The sequence below is a fragment of the Gavia stellata genome, chromosome 5 (genome assembly GCF_030936135.1).
Source record: "Gavia stellata isolate bGavSte3 chromosome 5, bGavSte3.hap2, whole genome shotgun sequence".
NCBI classification, from domain to species: domain Eukaryota; kingdom Metazoa; phylum Chordata; class Aves; order Gaviiformes; family Gaviidae; genus Gavia; species Gavia stellata.
The window spans coordinates 2,270,917-2,289,651 of NC_082598.1; the positions used below are offsets into that span (position 1 = coordinate 2,270,917).

At 55.3% G+C, this 18,735-nt stretch overlaps 1 protein-coding gene across 1 annotated transcript in view; it reads left to right on the forward strand.

Moving 5' to 3' along the window:
• Window positions 1–18,133, forward strand: part of ADAM33 (ADAM metallopeptidase domain 33) — a 31,500-nt gene extending 13,367 nt beyond the window's left edge. The window contains exons 4-24 of the mRNA XM_059817856.1: window positions 917–992; window positions 1,479–1,555; window positions 2,109–2,295; window positions 2,874–2,939; window positions 3,053–3,124; window positions 3,621–3,787; window positions 3,901–3,985; window positions 4,696–4,838; window positions 7,091–7,268; window positions 7,636–7,725; window positions 8,073–8,268; window positions 9,458–9,566; window positions 10,091–10,295; window positions 11,236–11,313; window positions 12,127–12,235; window positions 12,587–12,734; window positions 13,370–13,460; window positions 14,182–14,427; window positions 14,721–14,884; window positions 15,662–15,679; window positions 16,945–18,133. Of these exons, the coding sequence (XP_059673839.1) occupies window positions 917–992; window positions 1,479–1,555; window positions 2,109–2,295; window positions 2,874–2,939; window positions 3,053–3,124; window positions 3,621–3,787; window positions 3,901–3,985; window positions 4,696–4,838; window positions 7,091–7,268; window positions 7,636–7,725; window positions 8,073–8,268; window positions 9,458–9,566; window positions 10,091–10,295; window positions 11,236–11,313; window positions 12,127–12,235; window positions 12,587–12,734; window positions 13,370–13,460; window positions 14,182–14,427; window positions 14,721–14,884; window positions 15,662–15,679; window positions 16,945–16,996 (2,557 nt within the window). The 3' untranslated portion in view covers window positions 16,997–18,133. The remainder of the gene's footprint in view (window positions 1–916; window positions 993–1,478; window positions 1,556–2,108; window positions 2,296–2,873; window positions 2,940–3,052; window positions 3,125–3,620; window positions 3,788–3,900; window positions 3,986–4,695; window positions 4,839–7,090; window positions 7,269–7,635; window positions 7,726–8,072; window positions 8,269–9,457; window positions 9,567–10,090; window positions 10,296–11,235; window positions 11,314–12,126; window positions 12,236–12,586; window positions 12,735–13,369; window positions 13,461–14,181; window positions 14,428–14,720; window positions 14,885–15,661; window positions 15,680–16,944) is intronic.
• The last annotated feature ends 602 nt before the right edge of the window (window positions 18,134–18,735 follow it).

Below are 18,735 nucleotides of genomic sequence, written 5' to 3' on the forward strand. Positions count from 1 at the left end.
CCCTCCCCCCCCATCTGCTCCCCGGGACCCCCAGCCCCACGCGCTTGCTGGTTGCAAGCTCAGCTCTGGCTCTTCCCCGTGGCAGGAAGCAATTTGTCAGTGTGGGATAGGGCTGCGTCAGGGGCGGCCCCGGGGCCGGCCTCGGTGGGAGATGGCCGGCAGCTGGGGGGAAGCCGAGGCACGCGGGGTGAAGGCAGGGGGGGTTCAGGCTTTGCTAAAAGCAGCCTGAGCTTTCTCACGATTAGCTCTGTTTTTTTTCGGGGACCCCCCCTCCCCGTTGCTGGGGTGTTGCGTCAGGAGCATCACCCTCACTGTGCCGTGCGTGAGGCGAAGTGACATGACCAGGGCTGGAAGGGGTGGCTGTGTCGGAGACCTCAAACCTCCCATGTTCTTGGCTGGACCCCGAGTTCAGGACTGATCCCTTCTTCTCCCAGCGGGATGCTTCCTCCTGGGGACTTTGGTCATCCCAAGGGGGGTTTGGTCCCTATGGAGAAACTGTCACCCTGCCTGGCTGCTTGTCCTTGGTGGTGGCTGGGTCGCCCCTGAGCCAGGGGGTGGGTGGGCAGCCGGGCTCCTCCTGTGCAGGTCCCCTGTCCCAGACCAGCGGGACCTTGAAGCAGTATGGGCAGCCCCTTCCTTGCTGAGACACAAAGGGGTACGTTGGATGGCGATTCATGTCCCCGCTGGCTGTGGGCAACTGCTGGTTGGGGGCCAGCCCTGACGCGGCGGTGATGGCCGCACTGCCAGCTCCGCTGCCCAAAGCTTTGCAGAGCGGGGCTGTGAAGGGGGACCATGCAGATGGCTCAGCCCTGCATGGCTGCCCAGGGCTGGGCACAGAGGCTTGACGTGTCCCTGTGCCGGGACACCCAGAGCAGCCTGAGGGTCCTCACCCCTCTCCCCTCTCCTCTCTCCACAGGCTGCTGGCGCCAGGCTACACCGAGACGCACTATGCCGCGGACGGGCAGCCCGTGACGGTGGCCCCCAACCATACGGTGGGTGCCAGGGGACGGGCGTAACTCACTTCTGTTTTTCGGGGTGCCTTGGCACTTGGGATGAAGCCAAAGCCCCACCGTGACCAGGCGTGGTGTTTTCGCTGGCAGCATCCCCGGCGCCTGTCGCGGGAGGAATGCAGCAACACGCGGCTCCTGTATCTCTTGGCCGCGATACAGCACCTCGGGAAATAAACACAGGCAGCGCTGGGCTCGAGCAGCCCTCGCTCTCCCCGACGTCCCCTCACCGGCTGTTTGTCACCCTTCCGGCGTGTCGAGCCGGGCGCGGGGCTGTCTGTGTCCCCGGCTGAACCGCCAGAGCCGGCAGCCTCCCGGCTCCATCCCTCCCGTTCCCTGGTGCAGAGGGACACTGCTCGCCTGGCCGGGAAATGCAAAACAGGAGGCTTTTTGGGCCGAGCACGTGGGATTTGTTGCTGCCTAGCCCTGCGTGGTGGTTTCTAACGGAGTTCTCCATCGCCTCTCTCCCAGGACCACTGCTACTACCATGGGCACGTCCGGGGATACGGCGGCTCCTGGGTCGTCCTCAGCACCTGCTCGGGAATACGGTATGGAGCCGTGCGGGGTAGGGGGGCTTGTGGGGCTGACGAAGAGAGGGATGGATCCAGCTGCCCCCCTTCCTCCCTGCAGGGACCCCCTCTGGGGACCCCCTGGAGCAGCACCGATGGTCCCGCAAGCCCATCTCTAGCTGCTTCGGGGGGCTCATTTTCCATCGCTCCCCTGCTTCCATCCTTCACCTGACCCCGGGGGTGGGCAGCGGGGGTAGAGGCTGTTTTTCTGGCAGCATGAACTGCCTTCAAGGAAATTAATCTCTGGAGGAGGCAAGATCCCGCACCCCACAGCGGGTACCCTGAAACTGAGCTTTGCCCTGTAGCAACCATCAGCTGCAATCCCACGTGGTCTGACTAGCACGGAGGTTGTGACGCTAAGGATATATTAGCTATAGGGCTGTATTGACAGAGACACCCATCTCTCGTCTCTGCTCCCACCCTGGGTGCGGACCAAGCTGAGGTGTAGTGAGTTTGTGGGGCCTCAGCAGGGGCTGGGGGAGCCGGAGTGGAACCACCACAGGAGCCATCGGGGGCTGCTCTCCATTGCCAGGGGCCTGATAGTGCTGAGCAGCAACGCTAGCTACTACCTGAAACCCCTGGGGACCCCTGAGCTGGGCCACCACGTCATCCACCGAGCAGAGCACCTGCCCATCCGAGGTGGGACCTGCGGCCATGGCGACGATTTTGGGAGCACCATCGCTGACATTGCTCTGCTCTTCCAGCCAGTGCATCATCGGGTAAATCCATCTTGGGGTCCTTCGCTCACAGAGGGGCAGAGGGCTGGGAGTGGGGCTGTCTGCGCCCCTGCTAAATGTCTGCAGCTTGTGGCGGGGTGCCCATCACCCTGGCATCTGGGCAGGGTTGCGCAGGCAGATGAGGGATGTTCATGGGCAGCTCACCCACCTTTTAAGCTGCCCAGGGAAGTGGTGGAGTCACCATCACTGGAGGTGTTCAAGGAACGTGTGGACGAGGCACTATGGGACATGGTTTAGTGGGCATGGTGGTGTTGGGTTGATGGTTGCACCGGGTGATCTTACAGGTCTTTTCCAGCCTTAGTGATTCTGTGATTCTGTGATTTAAAGGGAGGATGTGTGGTTTGGGTACCAGTGCTGCGTCGTACCGTGTGGGACTTGATGTGAGGTGGCATTGGGAATTGCACTGTAGCCACTCCAATTTTTCTTGTCGCCTCGTGCCTCAGTTTCCCCTCTCAGCTGTCCTTCCTGAGCAGCTCTGAGGTGTCTGGGAAGCCTGAGGTGCCCAGAGCCATGGGCTGCCCGCTCATTCACTCCTCTGAGCCTTGCTGTCTGTCTCGCAGGCGAAGAGAGATGCCTGGAGGACCATGAAGTACATGGAGCTCTTCATCGTTGCTGATCACACACTGGTGAGTGCTGCGGGGGGCAGAAACCTGGTCCCCTGCCGAGAAGCCGGGATCCCTCTCTGTCTCCCTCCCTGCTCTTCCTCCGGTGACCCTTCCCCATCCCTGTCTCTCTGCAGTACAGGAACCAGAACCTCAACCTGGGCCACACCAAGCAGCGCATCGTGGAAATTGCAAACTACGTGGACAAGGTAATGGCCGGTGAGAGGGACCTGCCACCACCTCCATCATTCCCGGTGCATGTGAAAGCACCTGAGCTTAGGGCCAGCCTGGTGGTGGCCCTCAGGGACCGTCTCCATGTCACTGGGGCTAGAAGTTTAGGTGGCAGATGTGAGCACGCGGTGGAAAATGCTTTGCCACCCCTCGGTTAGCTGCAGCAGTGAGGAGGGTGCTGGCTCTTCGCCCTGCTGTGGCGATGGGGATCAATGCTGGAATCCTTGACATCAGCAGGGACATGCTTAGGCGTTGTCAGCTGATGGATGGCATCGTGCCACCCTGACTGGCTCCTGTGGCCATGCCTGTGCCTGTAGAGCTCATGCTTAGAGGTGGATTTGGGACACGTGTGTCCCTGAGTCACCCAGCTGGAGGTAAATCATGGAGACCCACCAGCTGAAACGCCGTGGCGGTGATGGAGGATGTACAGTGAATGCCAGTTCTGTCCCCTCCATCCCTGTCCCCTCCCTGCAGTTTTACAGGTCGCTGAATATCAAGGTGGCCCTGATCGGCCTGGAGGTTTGGACGGAGCGGGACCAGTGTGCCATCACCAGCGATGCCAACGCCACGCTCTGGTCCTTCCTGCAGTGGAAGAAGGCACTGAGGTCGCGCAAGAAGCACGACAATGCCCAGCTGCTGACGTGAGCACCCCTATGGACCCGGGGACATCGGGCAGGGGGCTCCGAGCTCAGACCGGGGTCTCCAAACCACTCCTGGGGTTACTAACTGCCCCTCCATTCTCCTTTCCGGGCAGAGGGAAGACGTTCAGGGGGACAACCATCGGCATGGCCCCGCTGGAGGGGATGTGCAGTGCGGATAACTCCGGAGGTGTCAGCGTGGTAAGAGGGGTATGGGGGTCCCCACTGCTCCTCCCAGGCTGGGGGACCCCATCGTCACCCTATCTTGCTGGGGTTCTTCACGGGCTTGGAGGACCAGCCATCCGGGGCTGGTCCTGGGATGCAGTCTGAGAGCGAATGATGATGCTGGAAGCCCCTTACCCCTCTCAGATGTTGGCCAAGTACTAAGGAGGGTGAGAAAGGGCTGGTTGAAAGGCCTCCCGCCCCATGTACACCCCCCAGCTTGCAGCTAGCAGCAGCGTTGGGATCTCCTGTGTTGCTTCTGCCCCTCAGATTGAATAGACTCTGCTGGTTCCCTGCTTGTGTTCTCTGGTTTTGTAGGGTCTTCTCTGCCCCAGATAACTCTTATCCTCCTCCTGATGGGGTGATGGTGGTCCACCACCTAGGCAAGGTGGTAGTGTGGGGCACCAAGGTTTCTGGTTTTTGGGATGCGCCTTCCAAGGCCCCAGGTTTTCAGCAGCTGGCTCCAGCAAAAGAGCTTCCCAACAATCCCATGTGGGACTTCTGTGAGACCAAAGCCCACTTCTGCCATGAATCCTCCTCCATCCCTCTCTCCCTCCCTGCCATGGGATCCAGTTGCAATCCCAGGGATGTTGCGTCCCTCCATCACCCCAACCCCATGTCCTGCTGCGGGAAAACCCCTCTCCATCACTCCTGGCTGCTGTGCTGACGCATCCCCCATCCCTATGCAGGACCACTCGGAGCAGCCCATCGGAGCAGCCGCCACTATGGCCCACGAAATCGGCCACAACTTCGGCATGAGCCATGACAGCATGGGCTGCTGCCTGGAGGCCACCCCGGAGCAAGGCGGCTGTGTCATGGCAGCGGCCACCGGGTAAGCAGCGGTGGGGATGGGATGCAGCCCTTAAGCCCCCCGGCAGGTTGTGGGTGCTGTTTGCAGCTGGGTGGGCTGGGGAGTGGGTCCTGCCCTGCAAGGCACCGTTGCGGATGCAGTGCCCCGTTGCAAAGGGGGAGCCGGCTGGTTGCCCTCCTCCATTTGCCCTGCACATCCCAATTCCCTGGAGCGAGCACATCCCGGGGCCCAGGAGCAGGCAGGGCTGGTGGTCTCCGAGGGGTAGCAGAGGGTAGCAAAGGGGTAGCAGCCCCATCCCGAAAGAGCCAGGGATGGAAGCATATGGATGTTATGTTAGCCACATTACAGGAATCCAGGCGTTTTCCTGTGCCAACCCACACCTCAGCACAATGAAATTAGTCTTTATTGTAAGACCGGAGGGCCAAGGGGTGCCCAGTTCCCCGTCATGCTGGCAGGGACTCATGGCATCGTGGGTCTAGGGTGGGATGAGCTCACATCCGTCATCCCAACCCCACTAAATCTGGATGCGGGATGCTCCGGAGTGGCAGTCATTAGCTTTCATGCCCTCCGGTGTCCTTCCAGGGTTTGCTTTCCTGTGCTTTTACCCTTTAATTTGGCCCAGATCTGTATGAATTTCAGCTGGTTGGTGCCACTTTCAGAAGTCCTTCTCCTGTTGGGTTTTCCAGCTCCCGACAACACAGTCATCCCAGATTTCCCTGCACTACAGAAAAGCAGCTGTTTATTCCCCATTATTTGAACCCACCCGCTCTTCTGATTAATAACCAACAGTCAAAACCCAGGACGCGGTGTCAGGGTGTCCCCAGGCTGTTTTCTCGTGGCTTTCAGGGCTGTCAGACCACGGCGCTGACCCCACCGGGTTTAGTCTCTGCCTAGGTGGATTGGAGTGGGGAAAAGCACCGGCTTTCCAGGACCAGGCAGTTGTGCACTTGTTTGTTTAGTTGTCCTACTAAGTAATTATTAGTAGGAGCTGGAGGTACTTGTGCAAAGCAGCAGCAGATGCTGTAGCTCAGCTGTGGCCCTGCTCATCCCCGCAGGCAAAGCTCTCTGAGCTGACATCTCCCCGTGACATTTCTTCCTTCTTGTTTTTGATGAAATATTTTTTTCCCCGCATGGGCAGGAAACACACTTTTGACTGTCTTCAGCCTGTCCCTCTTTGCACATTCATGTACCAGCTTATTGTGTATATTTACTTGCTCAGCCTCCCATAACTTGCATGGAATTACAGCTTTCCCTACAGCTCAAGAGATTTCCCCCAGACTTCAAAAATACTTTTAGAAAAAGCCTTCTGTGTCATCTCAGAAATGAGATGTCCTAATATGAAATAAAACTTTTTTTCAGTGGTAAGAGGAATTGAAACCAGCACTGAAGCGGGGAGCGGTGCACAGCTCTTACTCTCTGCTTCCTCCTTCTCAGTACATCGCACGAAAAGACCCACAAACTTGTGCAAAATTACGGAAGAACCATGCTCAGAGCTTCTCTAGAGAATCACTGTTTCTCTCCAGCTCCCTATGTGAAAGGGCAATTGGGTTGTTAGAGAAATGACCTTACATGTTGTAGGCTCTGATTTTTTTTTTGTGCGGCTCAGGCCTTGTGAATGATTTAATAAGGAGTTTTTTTGGTGTTTCCTTCCCATTTTTCTTTAAGTTTTTAGAGGATTTTTCTCCATCTCAGCCTCGGAGGTATTGAAATAGCCCCAAACGGGTATTTCCCATCAGCGGTTCAGTGATAGCAGGCACATATTTAGCAGACATCCTGAGCAGATAGTCACTGCAGCTGTGGGGACCTGCCTTGTGGTTAGGACGGGGGAGTCTGCGGTGTCCCAGGTGCAGGGGACCGAGGCATGGAGGTGACACCTACACCAGTGTCGAGCTGGCAGAGCCTGCAAGCATGGGTGCTCCCTGGGCTTTGAGGTTCAGACCATGGGGGTCTCCAATCTCCAAGGGGTTTCTTGCTGGAGGGCTGATGCTCTGGGGGTGGCATGTAGCAGCTCTGCTTGTCCACCCCATCGCATTCTGGAAAATCTTTGGGTTCAGTGTGGTGTCCCCTGGTTGTTAAGCTGATGCTCAGCTGTGTGAGTTGGGGTGGAGGATGTTTGTGGTCTTGATGCATCTGGCTGATGGTGGCTTCTGCTCTTGGAAGGGTTTGTGCCAGTTTGCCCATGTCCTTATTTCCCAGCTCTGACTGTGGTTTCCCACCTTCTCCTGGTCCCGATCGCCCCGGTTCCCATCCCTCCCCATCTGTCCCCTGCGCAGACACCCCTTCCCTCGCGTGTTCAGCTCCTGCAGCAAGAGGCAGCTGGAGAACTACTTCCAGAAAGGCGGTGGCATGTGTCTCTTCAACCTGCCCGACACCAAGGACCTGGTGGTGGGACGGAAATGTGGCAACGGCTTTCTGGAGGAAGGAGAAGACTGTGACTGCGGGGAGGTGGAGGTACGGTGCTGGGTGCTGCATCGCTTTCTCACAGAGGCTTTTTGCGGCTCAGCTCAGCTGCTGGGTGGCAGGACGTGGACCACGGGGAGAGGGGTATTTCCAAGGGAAAGGGTGGTCACCACAGGGACTCCATCCCACGGGCTCTTCCCAGTCCCACCTTCCTAAATCCATTTAACCTGGTCCTGGCTTTCTTCCTGATTTTGCCCCAGAGTGCCCAGGTTTTCCTCATCCCCCCCCGTGCCTCAGTTTCCCCATTGTCAAAGTGAGAAGAGCAATGCTGTGATGGGTGGAGAAGGGGCTGAGGGCAGCAGTGGGGAAGGGATGGACTCACTGACCATGGTGGTGTCTTCTTCTTCTCCCCACACAGGAGTGTACCAACCCATGCTGCAATGCACACAACTGCACGCTGAAGGAGGGGGCCCAGTGTGCCCACGGCGACTGCTGCCAGGCCTGCAAGGTAAGCCCCCCACCATGCCCACCCACCCGCCCATGGGCTGAGCAGGGAGATACGGCCCCCACCATTCCCTTGGGACTCGTGTGCTCCATGTCCATAAGGTCAAACCCCGCCAGTGCCAAATGAGGAGGTTATGCGTAAACTTGCGTCCGCAGGAGAGTCTCTGCTGGCTGCTTTGTGGCTGGGGTCCAGCCCAGGAATCTGGCTTTATACCTTGACAGCCCCATATAGTCGCACAGGGGACATTATAGATGGTTTATGGCCCCAAGCTCTGCTGGGAGGCAGCAGCAATCCTGGCTTGGCCCCTTCGCTGCTGTCAATGCTGATGTTTCTCTCCCCTCCTGGGGCAGCTAAAGGTGGCTGGGACGATCTGCAGGGAAGCGGCGGGATCCTGCGACCTCCCTGAATACTGCACGGGTGCCTCGCCCTACTGCCCAGCCAATGTGTACCTGCTGGATGGTTCATCCTGTGCCTATGGTGAGGCTTACTGCAACAATGGCATGTGCATGACCCACCACCAGCAGTGCGTCCAGCTCTGGGGACCAGGTGAGTCCCACCAGCCCCAGCCCTGCCTCCTTGCCACCCCTCTCCGGAGCAGGAGCCACGTTGGGTCTCAGCGCGGTGTCTGCACGCGGGGTCCCCTTGGCCCCTGGCCACGGGGCCGGAGGGTGGTGGATGGAGGGGTTGTGCTGTCCTCATCCAGGGTTGGGGTCAACATCCATACGGCTGGCATGGAGGGCTGGGGGTGCTGTGCATGCACACTCAGAGGTGCCTGGTCCTCTGCTGTGCCTGTCCACCCACTGCCTATGGCTCCCAAATTGCATACAGCCCATATATTACATACAGCTCCCATGCTGCATATGATCTCCATGCTACATACGGTCTCCATGCTGCACATGACTCCATATGCTGCAAGTGACCTCCATGCTGTAGTGCAGCCCATACACTATATAGGGCGCCAGCACTGCATACAGCTCATACACTGCGTAGACTGTATAGGGCCTCCTCGCTTTAGTTAGCCCATATTCTGCATATGGCCCTCACACTGCCCACAGACTCTATACTGCATATGGCCCATAGGTGATGTGGCTCTTATGGTGTACATAGCCTCCATAGTGCATCTGGCCGGATCCTTTGTCTGGTTACACACTTCACACGGCTACATACTGTATGCGGCCACAGACTGCATACAGCCGCCACGCTACGTATGGCCCCCACTCTGCATACGGCCCATAGCTCGTACGCTCGTACACTCCACAGCCATCTGCTGTGGCCCCCAGTTGCATACGACCTCACACTACATATGGCCATACGCAGCCACGCGCTGCACCCTGCCCCTGTGTGCACTACAGCCCCCATACCCACACTCCCAACACCCCGCTGGCACCCATGTGCACCCCCCCACTGCTCCCACCCCGTATAGGGCGCAGAGGTCCCCATTTGCACAGCGGTGCTGTCACCCCCAGGGCCAGCACCTGTGGGTGCCCCCAGGAGAGCTGCAGCAGACACAGGGGGGAATCCTCCCCCAGGGCCAAAATTCTCTGCTAGACCCCAGAGGAAAGGGGATTTCAGCCCTCTTGTGCTGTTCTTGGCCCAGCACCCGCAGCAGCAGCTCTCCAGGAGCCTTTTCCACGGTGTTTCTCCATGAGCATCCAGCTGCTGCTCCCGGTTTTGGTATTTCTCCCTGCTGGCTGCTTTCCCCATCCCAGGTGGGATCTTTCCTCCCTCCCTGCAGGCGCTTGGCCAGCCCCGGATGCCTGTTTCCAGGACGTGAACATGGCCGGCAACACCTACGGCAACTGCGGCAAGGACAGCCAAGGGCGCTACGTGAAATGCGACAAGAGGTGGGTGCAGCGCTGGCAGCCATGGGTGCTCCATCTCCTCCTCCCACACCCGCAGCCCCCCACTGCCCACCCCTGCGAAGGGACTGGCAGAGTCCTACCCCAACCTCCTGGCGTCACCCCTCGGGCCAGCTCCGTTTTGGACCTGAGGAAGCCACCGGGTCCTTCCTGGGCTCAGTCCCTGTCACTGCTGGGAGGTTGTCCCACCACACATCACCTCCCAGCCCAGCCTGAAGGGAAAATCAGACACCATCAGCAGGAGATGCTATTTAGGGAGCGTGTGCTCTCCAGTATCCCCAGTTAGACCAGGGATGTTAGAGGGACCACCCCTGCCTGTTCCCTCCAGCATTTCTCTGTGCTGTCCATGATTTATCTAAGCCCTATCTGAACCTGCTGAGCCTCTCCCATCACAACCTCCCATGGCCATAAATTCAGAGGGAGGTGAGCCAGCAGGCAGCAGGGCAGGGAGGGTGAAGCAGCAGGTACCCACATCTCCTGCCCTCACCTCGGCTGTGTCCTGCTCCTAGGGATGCTATGTGTGGCAAGATCCAGTGCCAGAGCTCAGCTAAGAAGCCCCAGGGGACCAACACTGTCTCCATCGACACCACCATCCGCTTCAATGGCCGGGAGGTGAAGTGCCGAGGCACCTACATGTACACTGCGAAGGACGATGAGGAAGACCTCTCCGACCCCGGGCTGGTGATGACGGGGACGAAATGCGGAGATGGGATGGTGAGTACCTCTTCCTAGGGCTGGTGTCTCCTGCAGGAGATCAGCTCCTTGGCTCTTGTGCCAGCTCCAGTGTAGACATTGGCTCTTCTCTACGTTACAGACAGGCCATGGGATGTGGTTTCCTCCACGCTTGCAGACATTCCCCTGATGACATCTCAACCGGGGCATTTCTAGACATCACCAGGTGCTTGTGTGTAGGCCACCAAATTATTCTCTCTGGCCTCCATGCTTCTTTACTGATTCAATGCATATCGGAGCAACCCCAACAAGAATTGCACGCCCCAGGACTTGATGGACGAGGCTTCCTCCTATGAATAAACTGTTTCCCAGGGGAAAGCCGTGTTAGGAATCAAGACGACGGATCCAAACAGAATCTGCTAACTGAGCATTAGTTTCTTTTACAGCCCCTGCATCTCCAAGTACTTTACAGAGGTCAGCTCAGCTGAGGAAGGACAGAAGTCTGGTCGACCCCATGGTAGCAGCAATGCACGCCAGAGAGAGCTGGCTGGGGAGATATGGCCTTTGCTATTTGGCATTTTAATTGTGAAATTTTCATCCCGGTTTGGGATGGAAGGCCAAAATGTTGACATTTTCATGAGAAAGGATGGCTGGTTTTGAAATCCAGTGGTTTTTTTTTTTTTTGGCTGGTGCCTGCCTTTTAGGGCCAGGTGGGAAAGGCCTTCTCCAGGAGCTACCAGGTGGGTTGTCAGGGTGGTGGCTGGTTTCCGCTGAGCCATCCTGGATGGGGGATGGCAGAGGTTTCTCGGGCTGTGCTGAAAATTGGAGTGAAATGCATTGACCTGGAACAATATGATTTAAGCAACCTGCATTTTCCAATGGACAACATCCTTCCAGAGGACCCCCATCTGTGAAGCCAGAAGATCACTGTCCCCCCTCTCTCGGGTCTTTCTCTAACCTCAGCTTCTTGGCTCTCTCTCAGGTTTGCAAAGATCGCCGGTGCCAGAATGCCTCCCTTTTTGAGCTGGAAAAGTGCGTTTCCCGGTGCAACGGCCATGGGGTGAGTTATTGCCTGAGACCTACAGCATGCTCCTGAGATGAGCACAGATTCTTAAGCAAAACCAAGTGTCTCCCACAGGGATGAGCCTTGCAACACAGTGGGCATCTGTTTTTCATAACTCACATGCATCAGCTATGGGTGAGACTGAGCTGAGATCTTTGTTTACCCAAGTCCAAGTTAGAGAAAGAAGATAATTCATGATGTAAGGACCATCTGCAAAATTTGGATCAGGGTCCAGTTTGAACTGGAGAGCTTTTAGAACTCAGAGCAGGTGCCTGTTTCCTCCGAGAGCAAAGCAAGAGTTAGAAACACAATTGGGACTGCAAAAACGCAGGGAAATGGTTCAGCGAGTAGAAAGAGCCACTATTGTCCAAAGCTTAAGGGCTACAAAGACTTGACCCGTGCAGAACGCAGGGCTTTATCAGTTAAGGCAACCAGAATGCTATGGTGTAGTGGGAAGATCCCAAGGGGAAGATGTTTAACAAACTTCTGGCCTAACGCAAAGTATTAAGGGCGTCAGGCTCGTCTAGTCAAGCGGTGTGAAAACTGAGGGTATAAGATACCTGTCTTCAAGGTTTCTGCAAAGAGCAGGGAAATGAAAGTGTCAGCAAGAAAATGTCTCTGTACATTGCAACCACACATTTGAGGACAACACAGACATGATACAAGTGATGTTCAAGGGGTGAATATTGGCAGGGGTTAAGCTCCTTCAGCCCGGACTCCTGCTGTCGGCCATCTGCTCTCATCCCCACCGTACGGACCATCATTTCCATACGTCCCTCGTGGTCTCCAACCCTCCTTCTCTCTCTGCAGGTCTGCAACAGCAACAAGAACTGCCACTGCGATGCCGGCTGGGCTCCCCCATACTGCGAGAAGCCGGGCTTGGGCGGCAGCGTGGACAGTGGCCCTGTGCAGCGCGATAGTGAGTCACGACTTCTCGTCTGGTGCCTTGTGACACTGGTGGGGCTGGAGCGATGCCACGAGAGGGGGAGATGGGGCGATAAAGGTGCCAACAGCTCTGCTCCCAAATGTGCTGGGTTGGGTCTGTTCAGGTGGACTCACAGCCTGTGTCCAGCTCTGGTTGCTTGGTGGCCACACAGTTTTATCAGAGGCTGCTGAATGGTACTGCTCCCTTTTTGGAAGTGTGATCAGCAATGATGTCTCTAGCCCGGGTGGCCGGGAATGGGCAGACAGGACCGACGTTTCCATCGAGTGAAGCTGGAGGCTGCTGGCTCTCCCAGTCGTGCACTCATCTTTGTGCTTTCCCTGCCAGATCACAAAGCCATCTTAATAACCCTTCTGCTCATCTTCCTGCTCTTCACCCCGGCCCTGATGATGAGCATCTACTGGTACCGGCGGGAGAACTCGCTCCTGAATAAATGGATAAAGGAGATAAGGAGGAGGAGCCAGGAGACGTATAGGTGGGTGATGCATCCTAAATCCCTTCTCTCTTGAGGACCCAGTGAGACTCTGAAACCTTGTTTTCTTGCCACTGGCAACATCCAGCCTGGTAGGAACGGTTGTGGGGGAGCTGGTGGTGCACATGCTCTGTTTCAAACTGGTATGAGACCTGGTTGAGATAGGAAGAGCTCTCTCCTGGGACAATCTGAAGCTCTCAGCTCTCCCTTGAGCAGAGGACAGGAATGATCAGTTGGACAGGACAAGCCCAGAGGGTGATGACGAAGGTGGCCTGGTACCAAGGAGCTTTCTTGCCATCTGCTCCTAGCGGGCTGCAAGAGCTGGAAGGGCTCTAAAGTAGCACTGAATTTAGATATTCTCATTATTTCCCCTCCCAGTACAGGTACAGACACACACATACCTCAGAGCCCCTGCAATAATTTGAGCAAAAAGCCCAGAACCAAACAACCTCCTTCATTACCCTCATTATCTCAAGACAGACTTGTCATCCCTGCTCACCCAGCACTGCAAGACTGTCTGTTAATATTCTGTTAACGGAGACAGGATCTCGCTGTTGTGCAGCATTTCGGGAGGCTGCTGTTGCAAAAATGGTTGCTTTATTTTGCCATCTGTGATTTATGTTTGTGATCCTGTCCAGGAGCAAAACCATCGGTCGGAAGTCAAAGAGTGGCCATCCCAAAGCTGCTTTCACCTTACGGAACATTTCCACATCCAGCCACACTAATAAAGTAAGTAATAACTCACCTTCCAGGTTTGCTTTCCCTCCCTGGGACTTGATACTTGTGGGTGATCACATCTACCTCTAGCAACTGGGCAAGGAACTGGTGCTCCGTGCTGGTTTTGCATTGTGTCTACACAGTGAGCCCTTGGTCGGTAGTACACATCCCTCCTAAAAGTGAGTCTGTTGAGCTCTGCCTGCCGAAAAAGAATGCGGCAGTTGCCAGGAGCATCCACTGGGAAATTGCCCATCACCATGGCAAAGCGTAGCAGGGGCTGTGCAATCCCACTAGTGACTTTGTGCTGGGTCTTTGGGGAGGCAGATGTTTCTGCTGCTGGTTGTGTCAGCTCTGATGACCTTGGGATGGGTAAGCCCGTGGCTGAATTTACATTTTTGAGCACGGTCACAGTGGCTGAGAGCGGGGCTGAGGGGATGTTGTCTCCTGTCTGGTGGAAATCTGGTATGGATTCACCAGAGCTGGCCTTGCTCCAGATCTCCTGAGACCAGCACCTTTCTTGTCCCTGTGTGCTCTCATATGGTTACCGAGGAGCAAACATGTTCAGCTTTTGGGCGGGATGGTAAAAGTAGTGGTCCCAGAAAGTGGAATAAATACCCAGTGCTCCTCCTGCAACTCCCTAGCACCCACACCTTCAGGGGACATCTGCTTTTCGGCACCCAAGAAAACACACCTAAGGATTTTCTCCGTACTTCTGCTTTTCTCGTCCCTGCAGACAACACGGGCTGCGTTCCCCGCCAAACCCAGTGCTCACCAGCCCGGCTCTCAGCCTGTCAACGTTGTCCACCCTCTTCGCCCGGCTCCCCACACCATCCCTCCACGCCCAAGAGACCCCAAGCCTGCCAGGCCACCTCCACCAGTCAGCAAATCGCCCATGGTTCCCACCAAAACTGTCGTCTCCCAGGCTAAGCTGCCACCTCCAAAGAAACCTCTTCCCTGCAGCCCCGTGAGGACCCCGCTGGTGAGCTTTGCTGGTTGGCTGTACTTTTCTTCCAGACTCATAGAAATTCCCTGGTTTTTGGCCGCCTGTGGCTCTTTTGGGTTGGGCACTATTAAGCAGCTGTCATGCCACCTTAAAAGATGAATCTGGTGAAGAATGCTCAGTAGATAATGAGAATATTTTAAGGTAGTTTGAGTGTTGTTATGATGTCCTTTGAAGCATGTCAGCTCTGCAGCAGGGGATGGAGGTTTGTAGGAGGTCATTGGACGCTCTTCTAAGGATGTTGTCTCTCCCCATACACTTTGTGATCCCAGGTTGTCCCAAAGCACCAGCCCCCCCGTCGACCGCTGCCTGGAAGTCCTCTTCTGGCCAAAGAGCTGCCTTCTGCACATGGACAGACCCTGCTGGTCATGGTCCCTCCTACCAACTTCAAGGTGTCGGGTACAAGTGCCATGAGCCACCCCACGAGGCCATTAAAGTAAGTTGAGAGAGGAGTTGAGCTATCTCCCACCACTGCTGGGGTCCTGCAGGTGGATGCAATGGGGGGGTCTTGTGGGTCACGTCTGGGTGGGACATCCCAAATGTCATTGTGGTATGCTCTGGTCTGCCCCTCGTGGTGTCTTCAGTGTGACCTGGGTTTCTCCTGCTCCTCCCCGATATAGCTGGTGTGTACAGGCCAGGCTGTTGAGGAGCAGGAGAAATGCTCTGTGCTCTGGGGTGTGTGGGTCTGTGCACGCTGCTGGAGCTGCAGAGGAGTTCAAAGGCCACCAACTTTGGGGTAACTGGTCTGTAGGACATTGTGGATCTTTGGTATGGGGCATATGGGGGCAGCAGCAAAAGGTAGGAAGGAAATGGGAAGACGTCCCAAATTCTGCTGCCTGGGGAGCAACTGCAACCAAAGTATTTGTCCAGATGGGGATGCTACGTGCATAAACAATCCTGTGCCCGTGCTCCTTCCTGCATGGTGCAGGAGGAAAGCCTGCCCACCCGAGCAAGGTACCTGCAGGTGCCCGGGGTCTGCAACCATGCCTCCACCTGGCAGGACCCCACAGGGTTTGGCCAAGGTTGGCCAACGGTGACCAAGGTTGGGACTTTGGGTCTTGCAAAGTCCTGATGGGTTAAGGGAGATGCCATCCTTTGGGGGTGCCTGTGGGCTCCCATCCCAGAGCATGGAGGGAGCTGTTGGTGTTCTGCTGGGGGACAGTGGAGTGGTGGTGTGGACGTTGATGCTGTCTTTCATCTTTCCTCCCTGCAGGCCGATGCCACCTCAAAGGTGAGTCGCAGACACATTGCAGGACCATGGGGACTGCTTGTGGGGGCATGGCCTTTGGTTAAACACTGGGCTGGGAACCAGGAGACTGGGGATTAAACGTTTACCTTCCCAGAGGCTCCTAGATGAGCAGGATATAACCCCTCTGGGTACCCCAGCAACAGCAGGGCTTGGGCACCTGTGTCCAAGGGAACGGAGCATGCGGGTTTTCCAGTTTAGAGTTAGGAGATTAAGTCCAAGTCCTTTACAGTATCACTACTACTCTTGCTGTACTGCTAAATCCTCTGGATATGGGTCAATGGAGCCTCAAGGGACTGCGCTTGCATCTGCTCCTGCTAGCCAGGCTTGTGGGCTGTATCCAGCCATGGAGAGAAGGCACTGTGCTGGACTGAAGTTGGCCCTCGTTCCCAGACAGTCTGCCTTGCTAATTACTGCTTTGACCCTCTTACACTATTTTAGGTTCTTATCCTTTGTAGTTGCCACCACAAAGAGGCTGAATACGCCCCAAAATTTCTCAGTGTAACTCAATCCCTATAGCTCATGTTTTCTAGTAGATAAAACAGGCCTGTTCTGTGGTCCCAAAAGAGAAAGACTTGGCACATCCTGGCAGCCAAACTCAGCTCCCTTCCCCAAACAGTGTAGTTTTGTCCTTGCTGCCCACTGAGAGCAAGTCCCTGGCCACCCTCCCTTGAAATGGTGCCTGTGTCAGAAAGGGTAGACTGGCAGGGCCAAACTTGTGCCAGGGAGTAGGACGTGCCCATGTCCTGGTCCGTATTCGTTACTTGACACTGCCAACATGCTAAGAGAGGGCCAGGGAACTGTTGTCTTTCCTGGATGGATGAGGTGAGAGATTTCATGAATTCCCAGGATGGACTATAGGGTCCATATCCGATTGGCTGATTTGGTCATGTCTCTTGGTAGAGCACGAACCACTTTGGCTGTTCTTGGGATCCCAAGAGCAGTAACCCCTTGGGGGACATCACTGCCACAGCTGATGGGCTCCCAGTTCTCACTGCTGGTTACTGCTCGGTGTCACCACATGCTTTGGTAGACTCTGTGTCCTATCAGGGTTTTGAGGATATGCCAAAGGAAAACACCTCAAAGCGATACAATTGGCGGTTGTATTTTTGAGAGAGGACATGGGTGACCATGACAGTCCCTGGACAGCAGCTGGTCCATCTTCCCTGAGCTATTGAAGGATGGTTGTGGTGGATGCTTGGTCTCTGCACTCAAATGAGTTGTCTTCTTTCTCTTTCTTCTCGCTCTAGGCCAGTCCCAGCCATCAAAGTCCAATCAACCTCCTTCCCCTTGAAGAAGTGACAAACCAAGGACACCTTAAGCCCATCCTTCCTGAGCTGGCTCTCCTGATTTGCACTGCTGCTGGCGACAGGGGTCTTTTTTTTTCCTCTCTTGTTTTATTTGTCTTTTGATACCAGAGGACTATTTTTATAAGACAGAATATGTATTCAGCACAAAAACTGTAGTGGTGGGGGGAGGAGAGGGGAAATTGGTACCATGACATAACTAAGGGTTGGGGTGGGTTGGCGGTGGGGTTACCATGATGGAGACTCCACCACAGCTCCTGGCATTGCTTCCTGGCCAATTGACCCCCCAGCTTTAGTTTCTTCTTGACATTGCACACGGGCTGGGATGTGGTGACTTGGGGTCAAGTGAACATCCAACACTGATGAAAGATGCTGACGATAGTGGCAGCAAAAGCCGTGTAATATCCTTCTAGCTACCTCCTCCTTCTCCTCCAGGCCTGGTGAGACCCTCCCCCCACCCATTGCCACCAGAGTTCAATGCTGGGCATTGTCTCCGGGGAGACATTTGCCATGAGAAAAAAGTGGTTTCCAGTTTGGACTGTGCCATACAGTGCTGGGACATTTCCATGAAGGATCCAAGTTCTCAGGCTCCTCCTGGCCTCCTGCCTGATTGCACAAGAAATACAGTGACAATCCTGGGGTCGTACCTGGAAGGAGAAGATGTCTGGGAAATGGTTTAATGTCTGAAGTGCTGGTGGCAGCTGGTTACCAGGGTGCTTTCAAGGGGCTCAGGAGCCCTCCATAAACATTACATGTTCCCTGCTCATGGGGCAAGCCCAGCAGTGGCTCTGTGAGCTGCTAACATTCTGCTGTCCAAAGGGGGAAGGAGCCACAAGCCGGGAACAAGAGCAGGAAGACCTCCTGCCTGTGTCATTGGCTTGCCCAAAGGCCTTGGCCAAGCCATTGCATTTCTCTGTGCCTCAGTTCCCCCCGTCTGTAAAATGGGGGGTAATAATACCTACCTCACAGGGGTGTTGTGAGGTTTAACAAACTGATGTCTTGAAAAGGCTTTACAATCCTCAGATGAAAGGTGCTGTTGACCTGCACAGTACTATACCGTGCCACTTTCCTATGACTTGACATGCGGCTCCTCTGTCAGGGTCTGAAATGAGAACAAAGGCTTTGTACAGTCCCTTGGCTGCTCTGTCTCTTTTCTTGCTCAGAAGTTCCCTGAGCCTTTAGACACCAAGGGCTCTGGATCTCCCACCACACAAGTGCAAACAGACATGTCTGGAACCCCTTCTGTTAGCCCTTAAACTGGGGATCATTTGGCCCAACTGTGTGTAACATGTCAACTACCCTGGGGTAGATCCATCTGACCTAAGACAAATCTTTCTGAGATGTGTCCAATAATTGTAAAGGTTGTTCATGATGTAGGCTCAGGGACAACCCTCAGGAAACTGTTCTGGTGTTTCATTATCCCCAGTCTTACAAAATGGGCTGCTAATTGCAGGTTGTGGTTAAGGCCACCTTAACCTAAGCTGTCCTTACTCTTTTATGATTGGGCTTTGTTTCAAAGTCTTTGGTCATGCACATGGGTCTTCCCTGAAACATCTCTGGTACCTCCATATCTTTCTTGGTTGGTGGATAACCAGGCAGGTTCTAGGATCCAGCATCTGCTCTTACTCTGGTAACAAGTCACAAAATCACAAAGTCATTTAGGTTGAAAGAGACCTCTTGAGATCATCCTCAGATGGCCTTCAGAGAACAGGATAAATGAACTGGTCCCTAAAC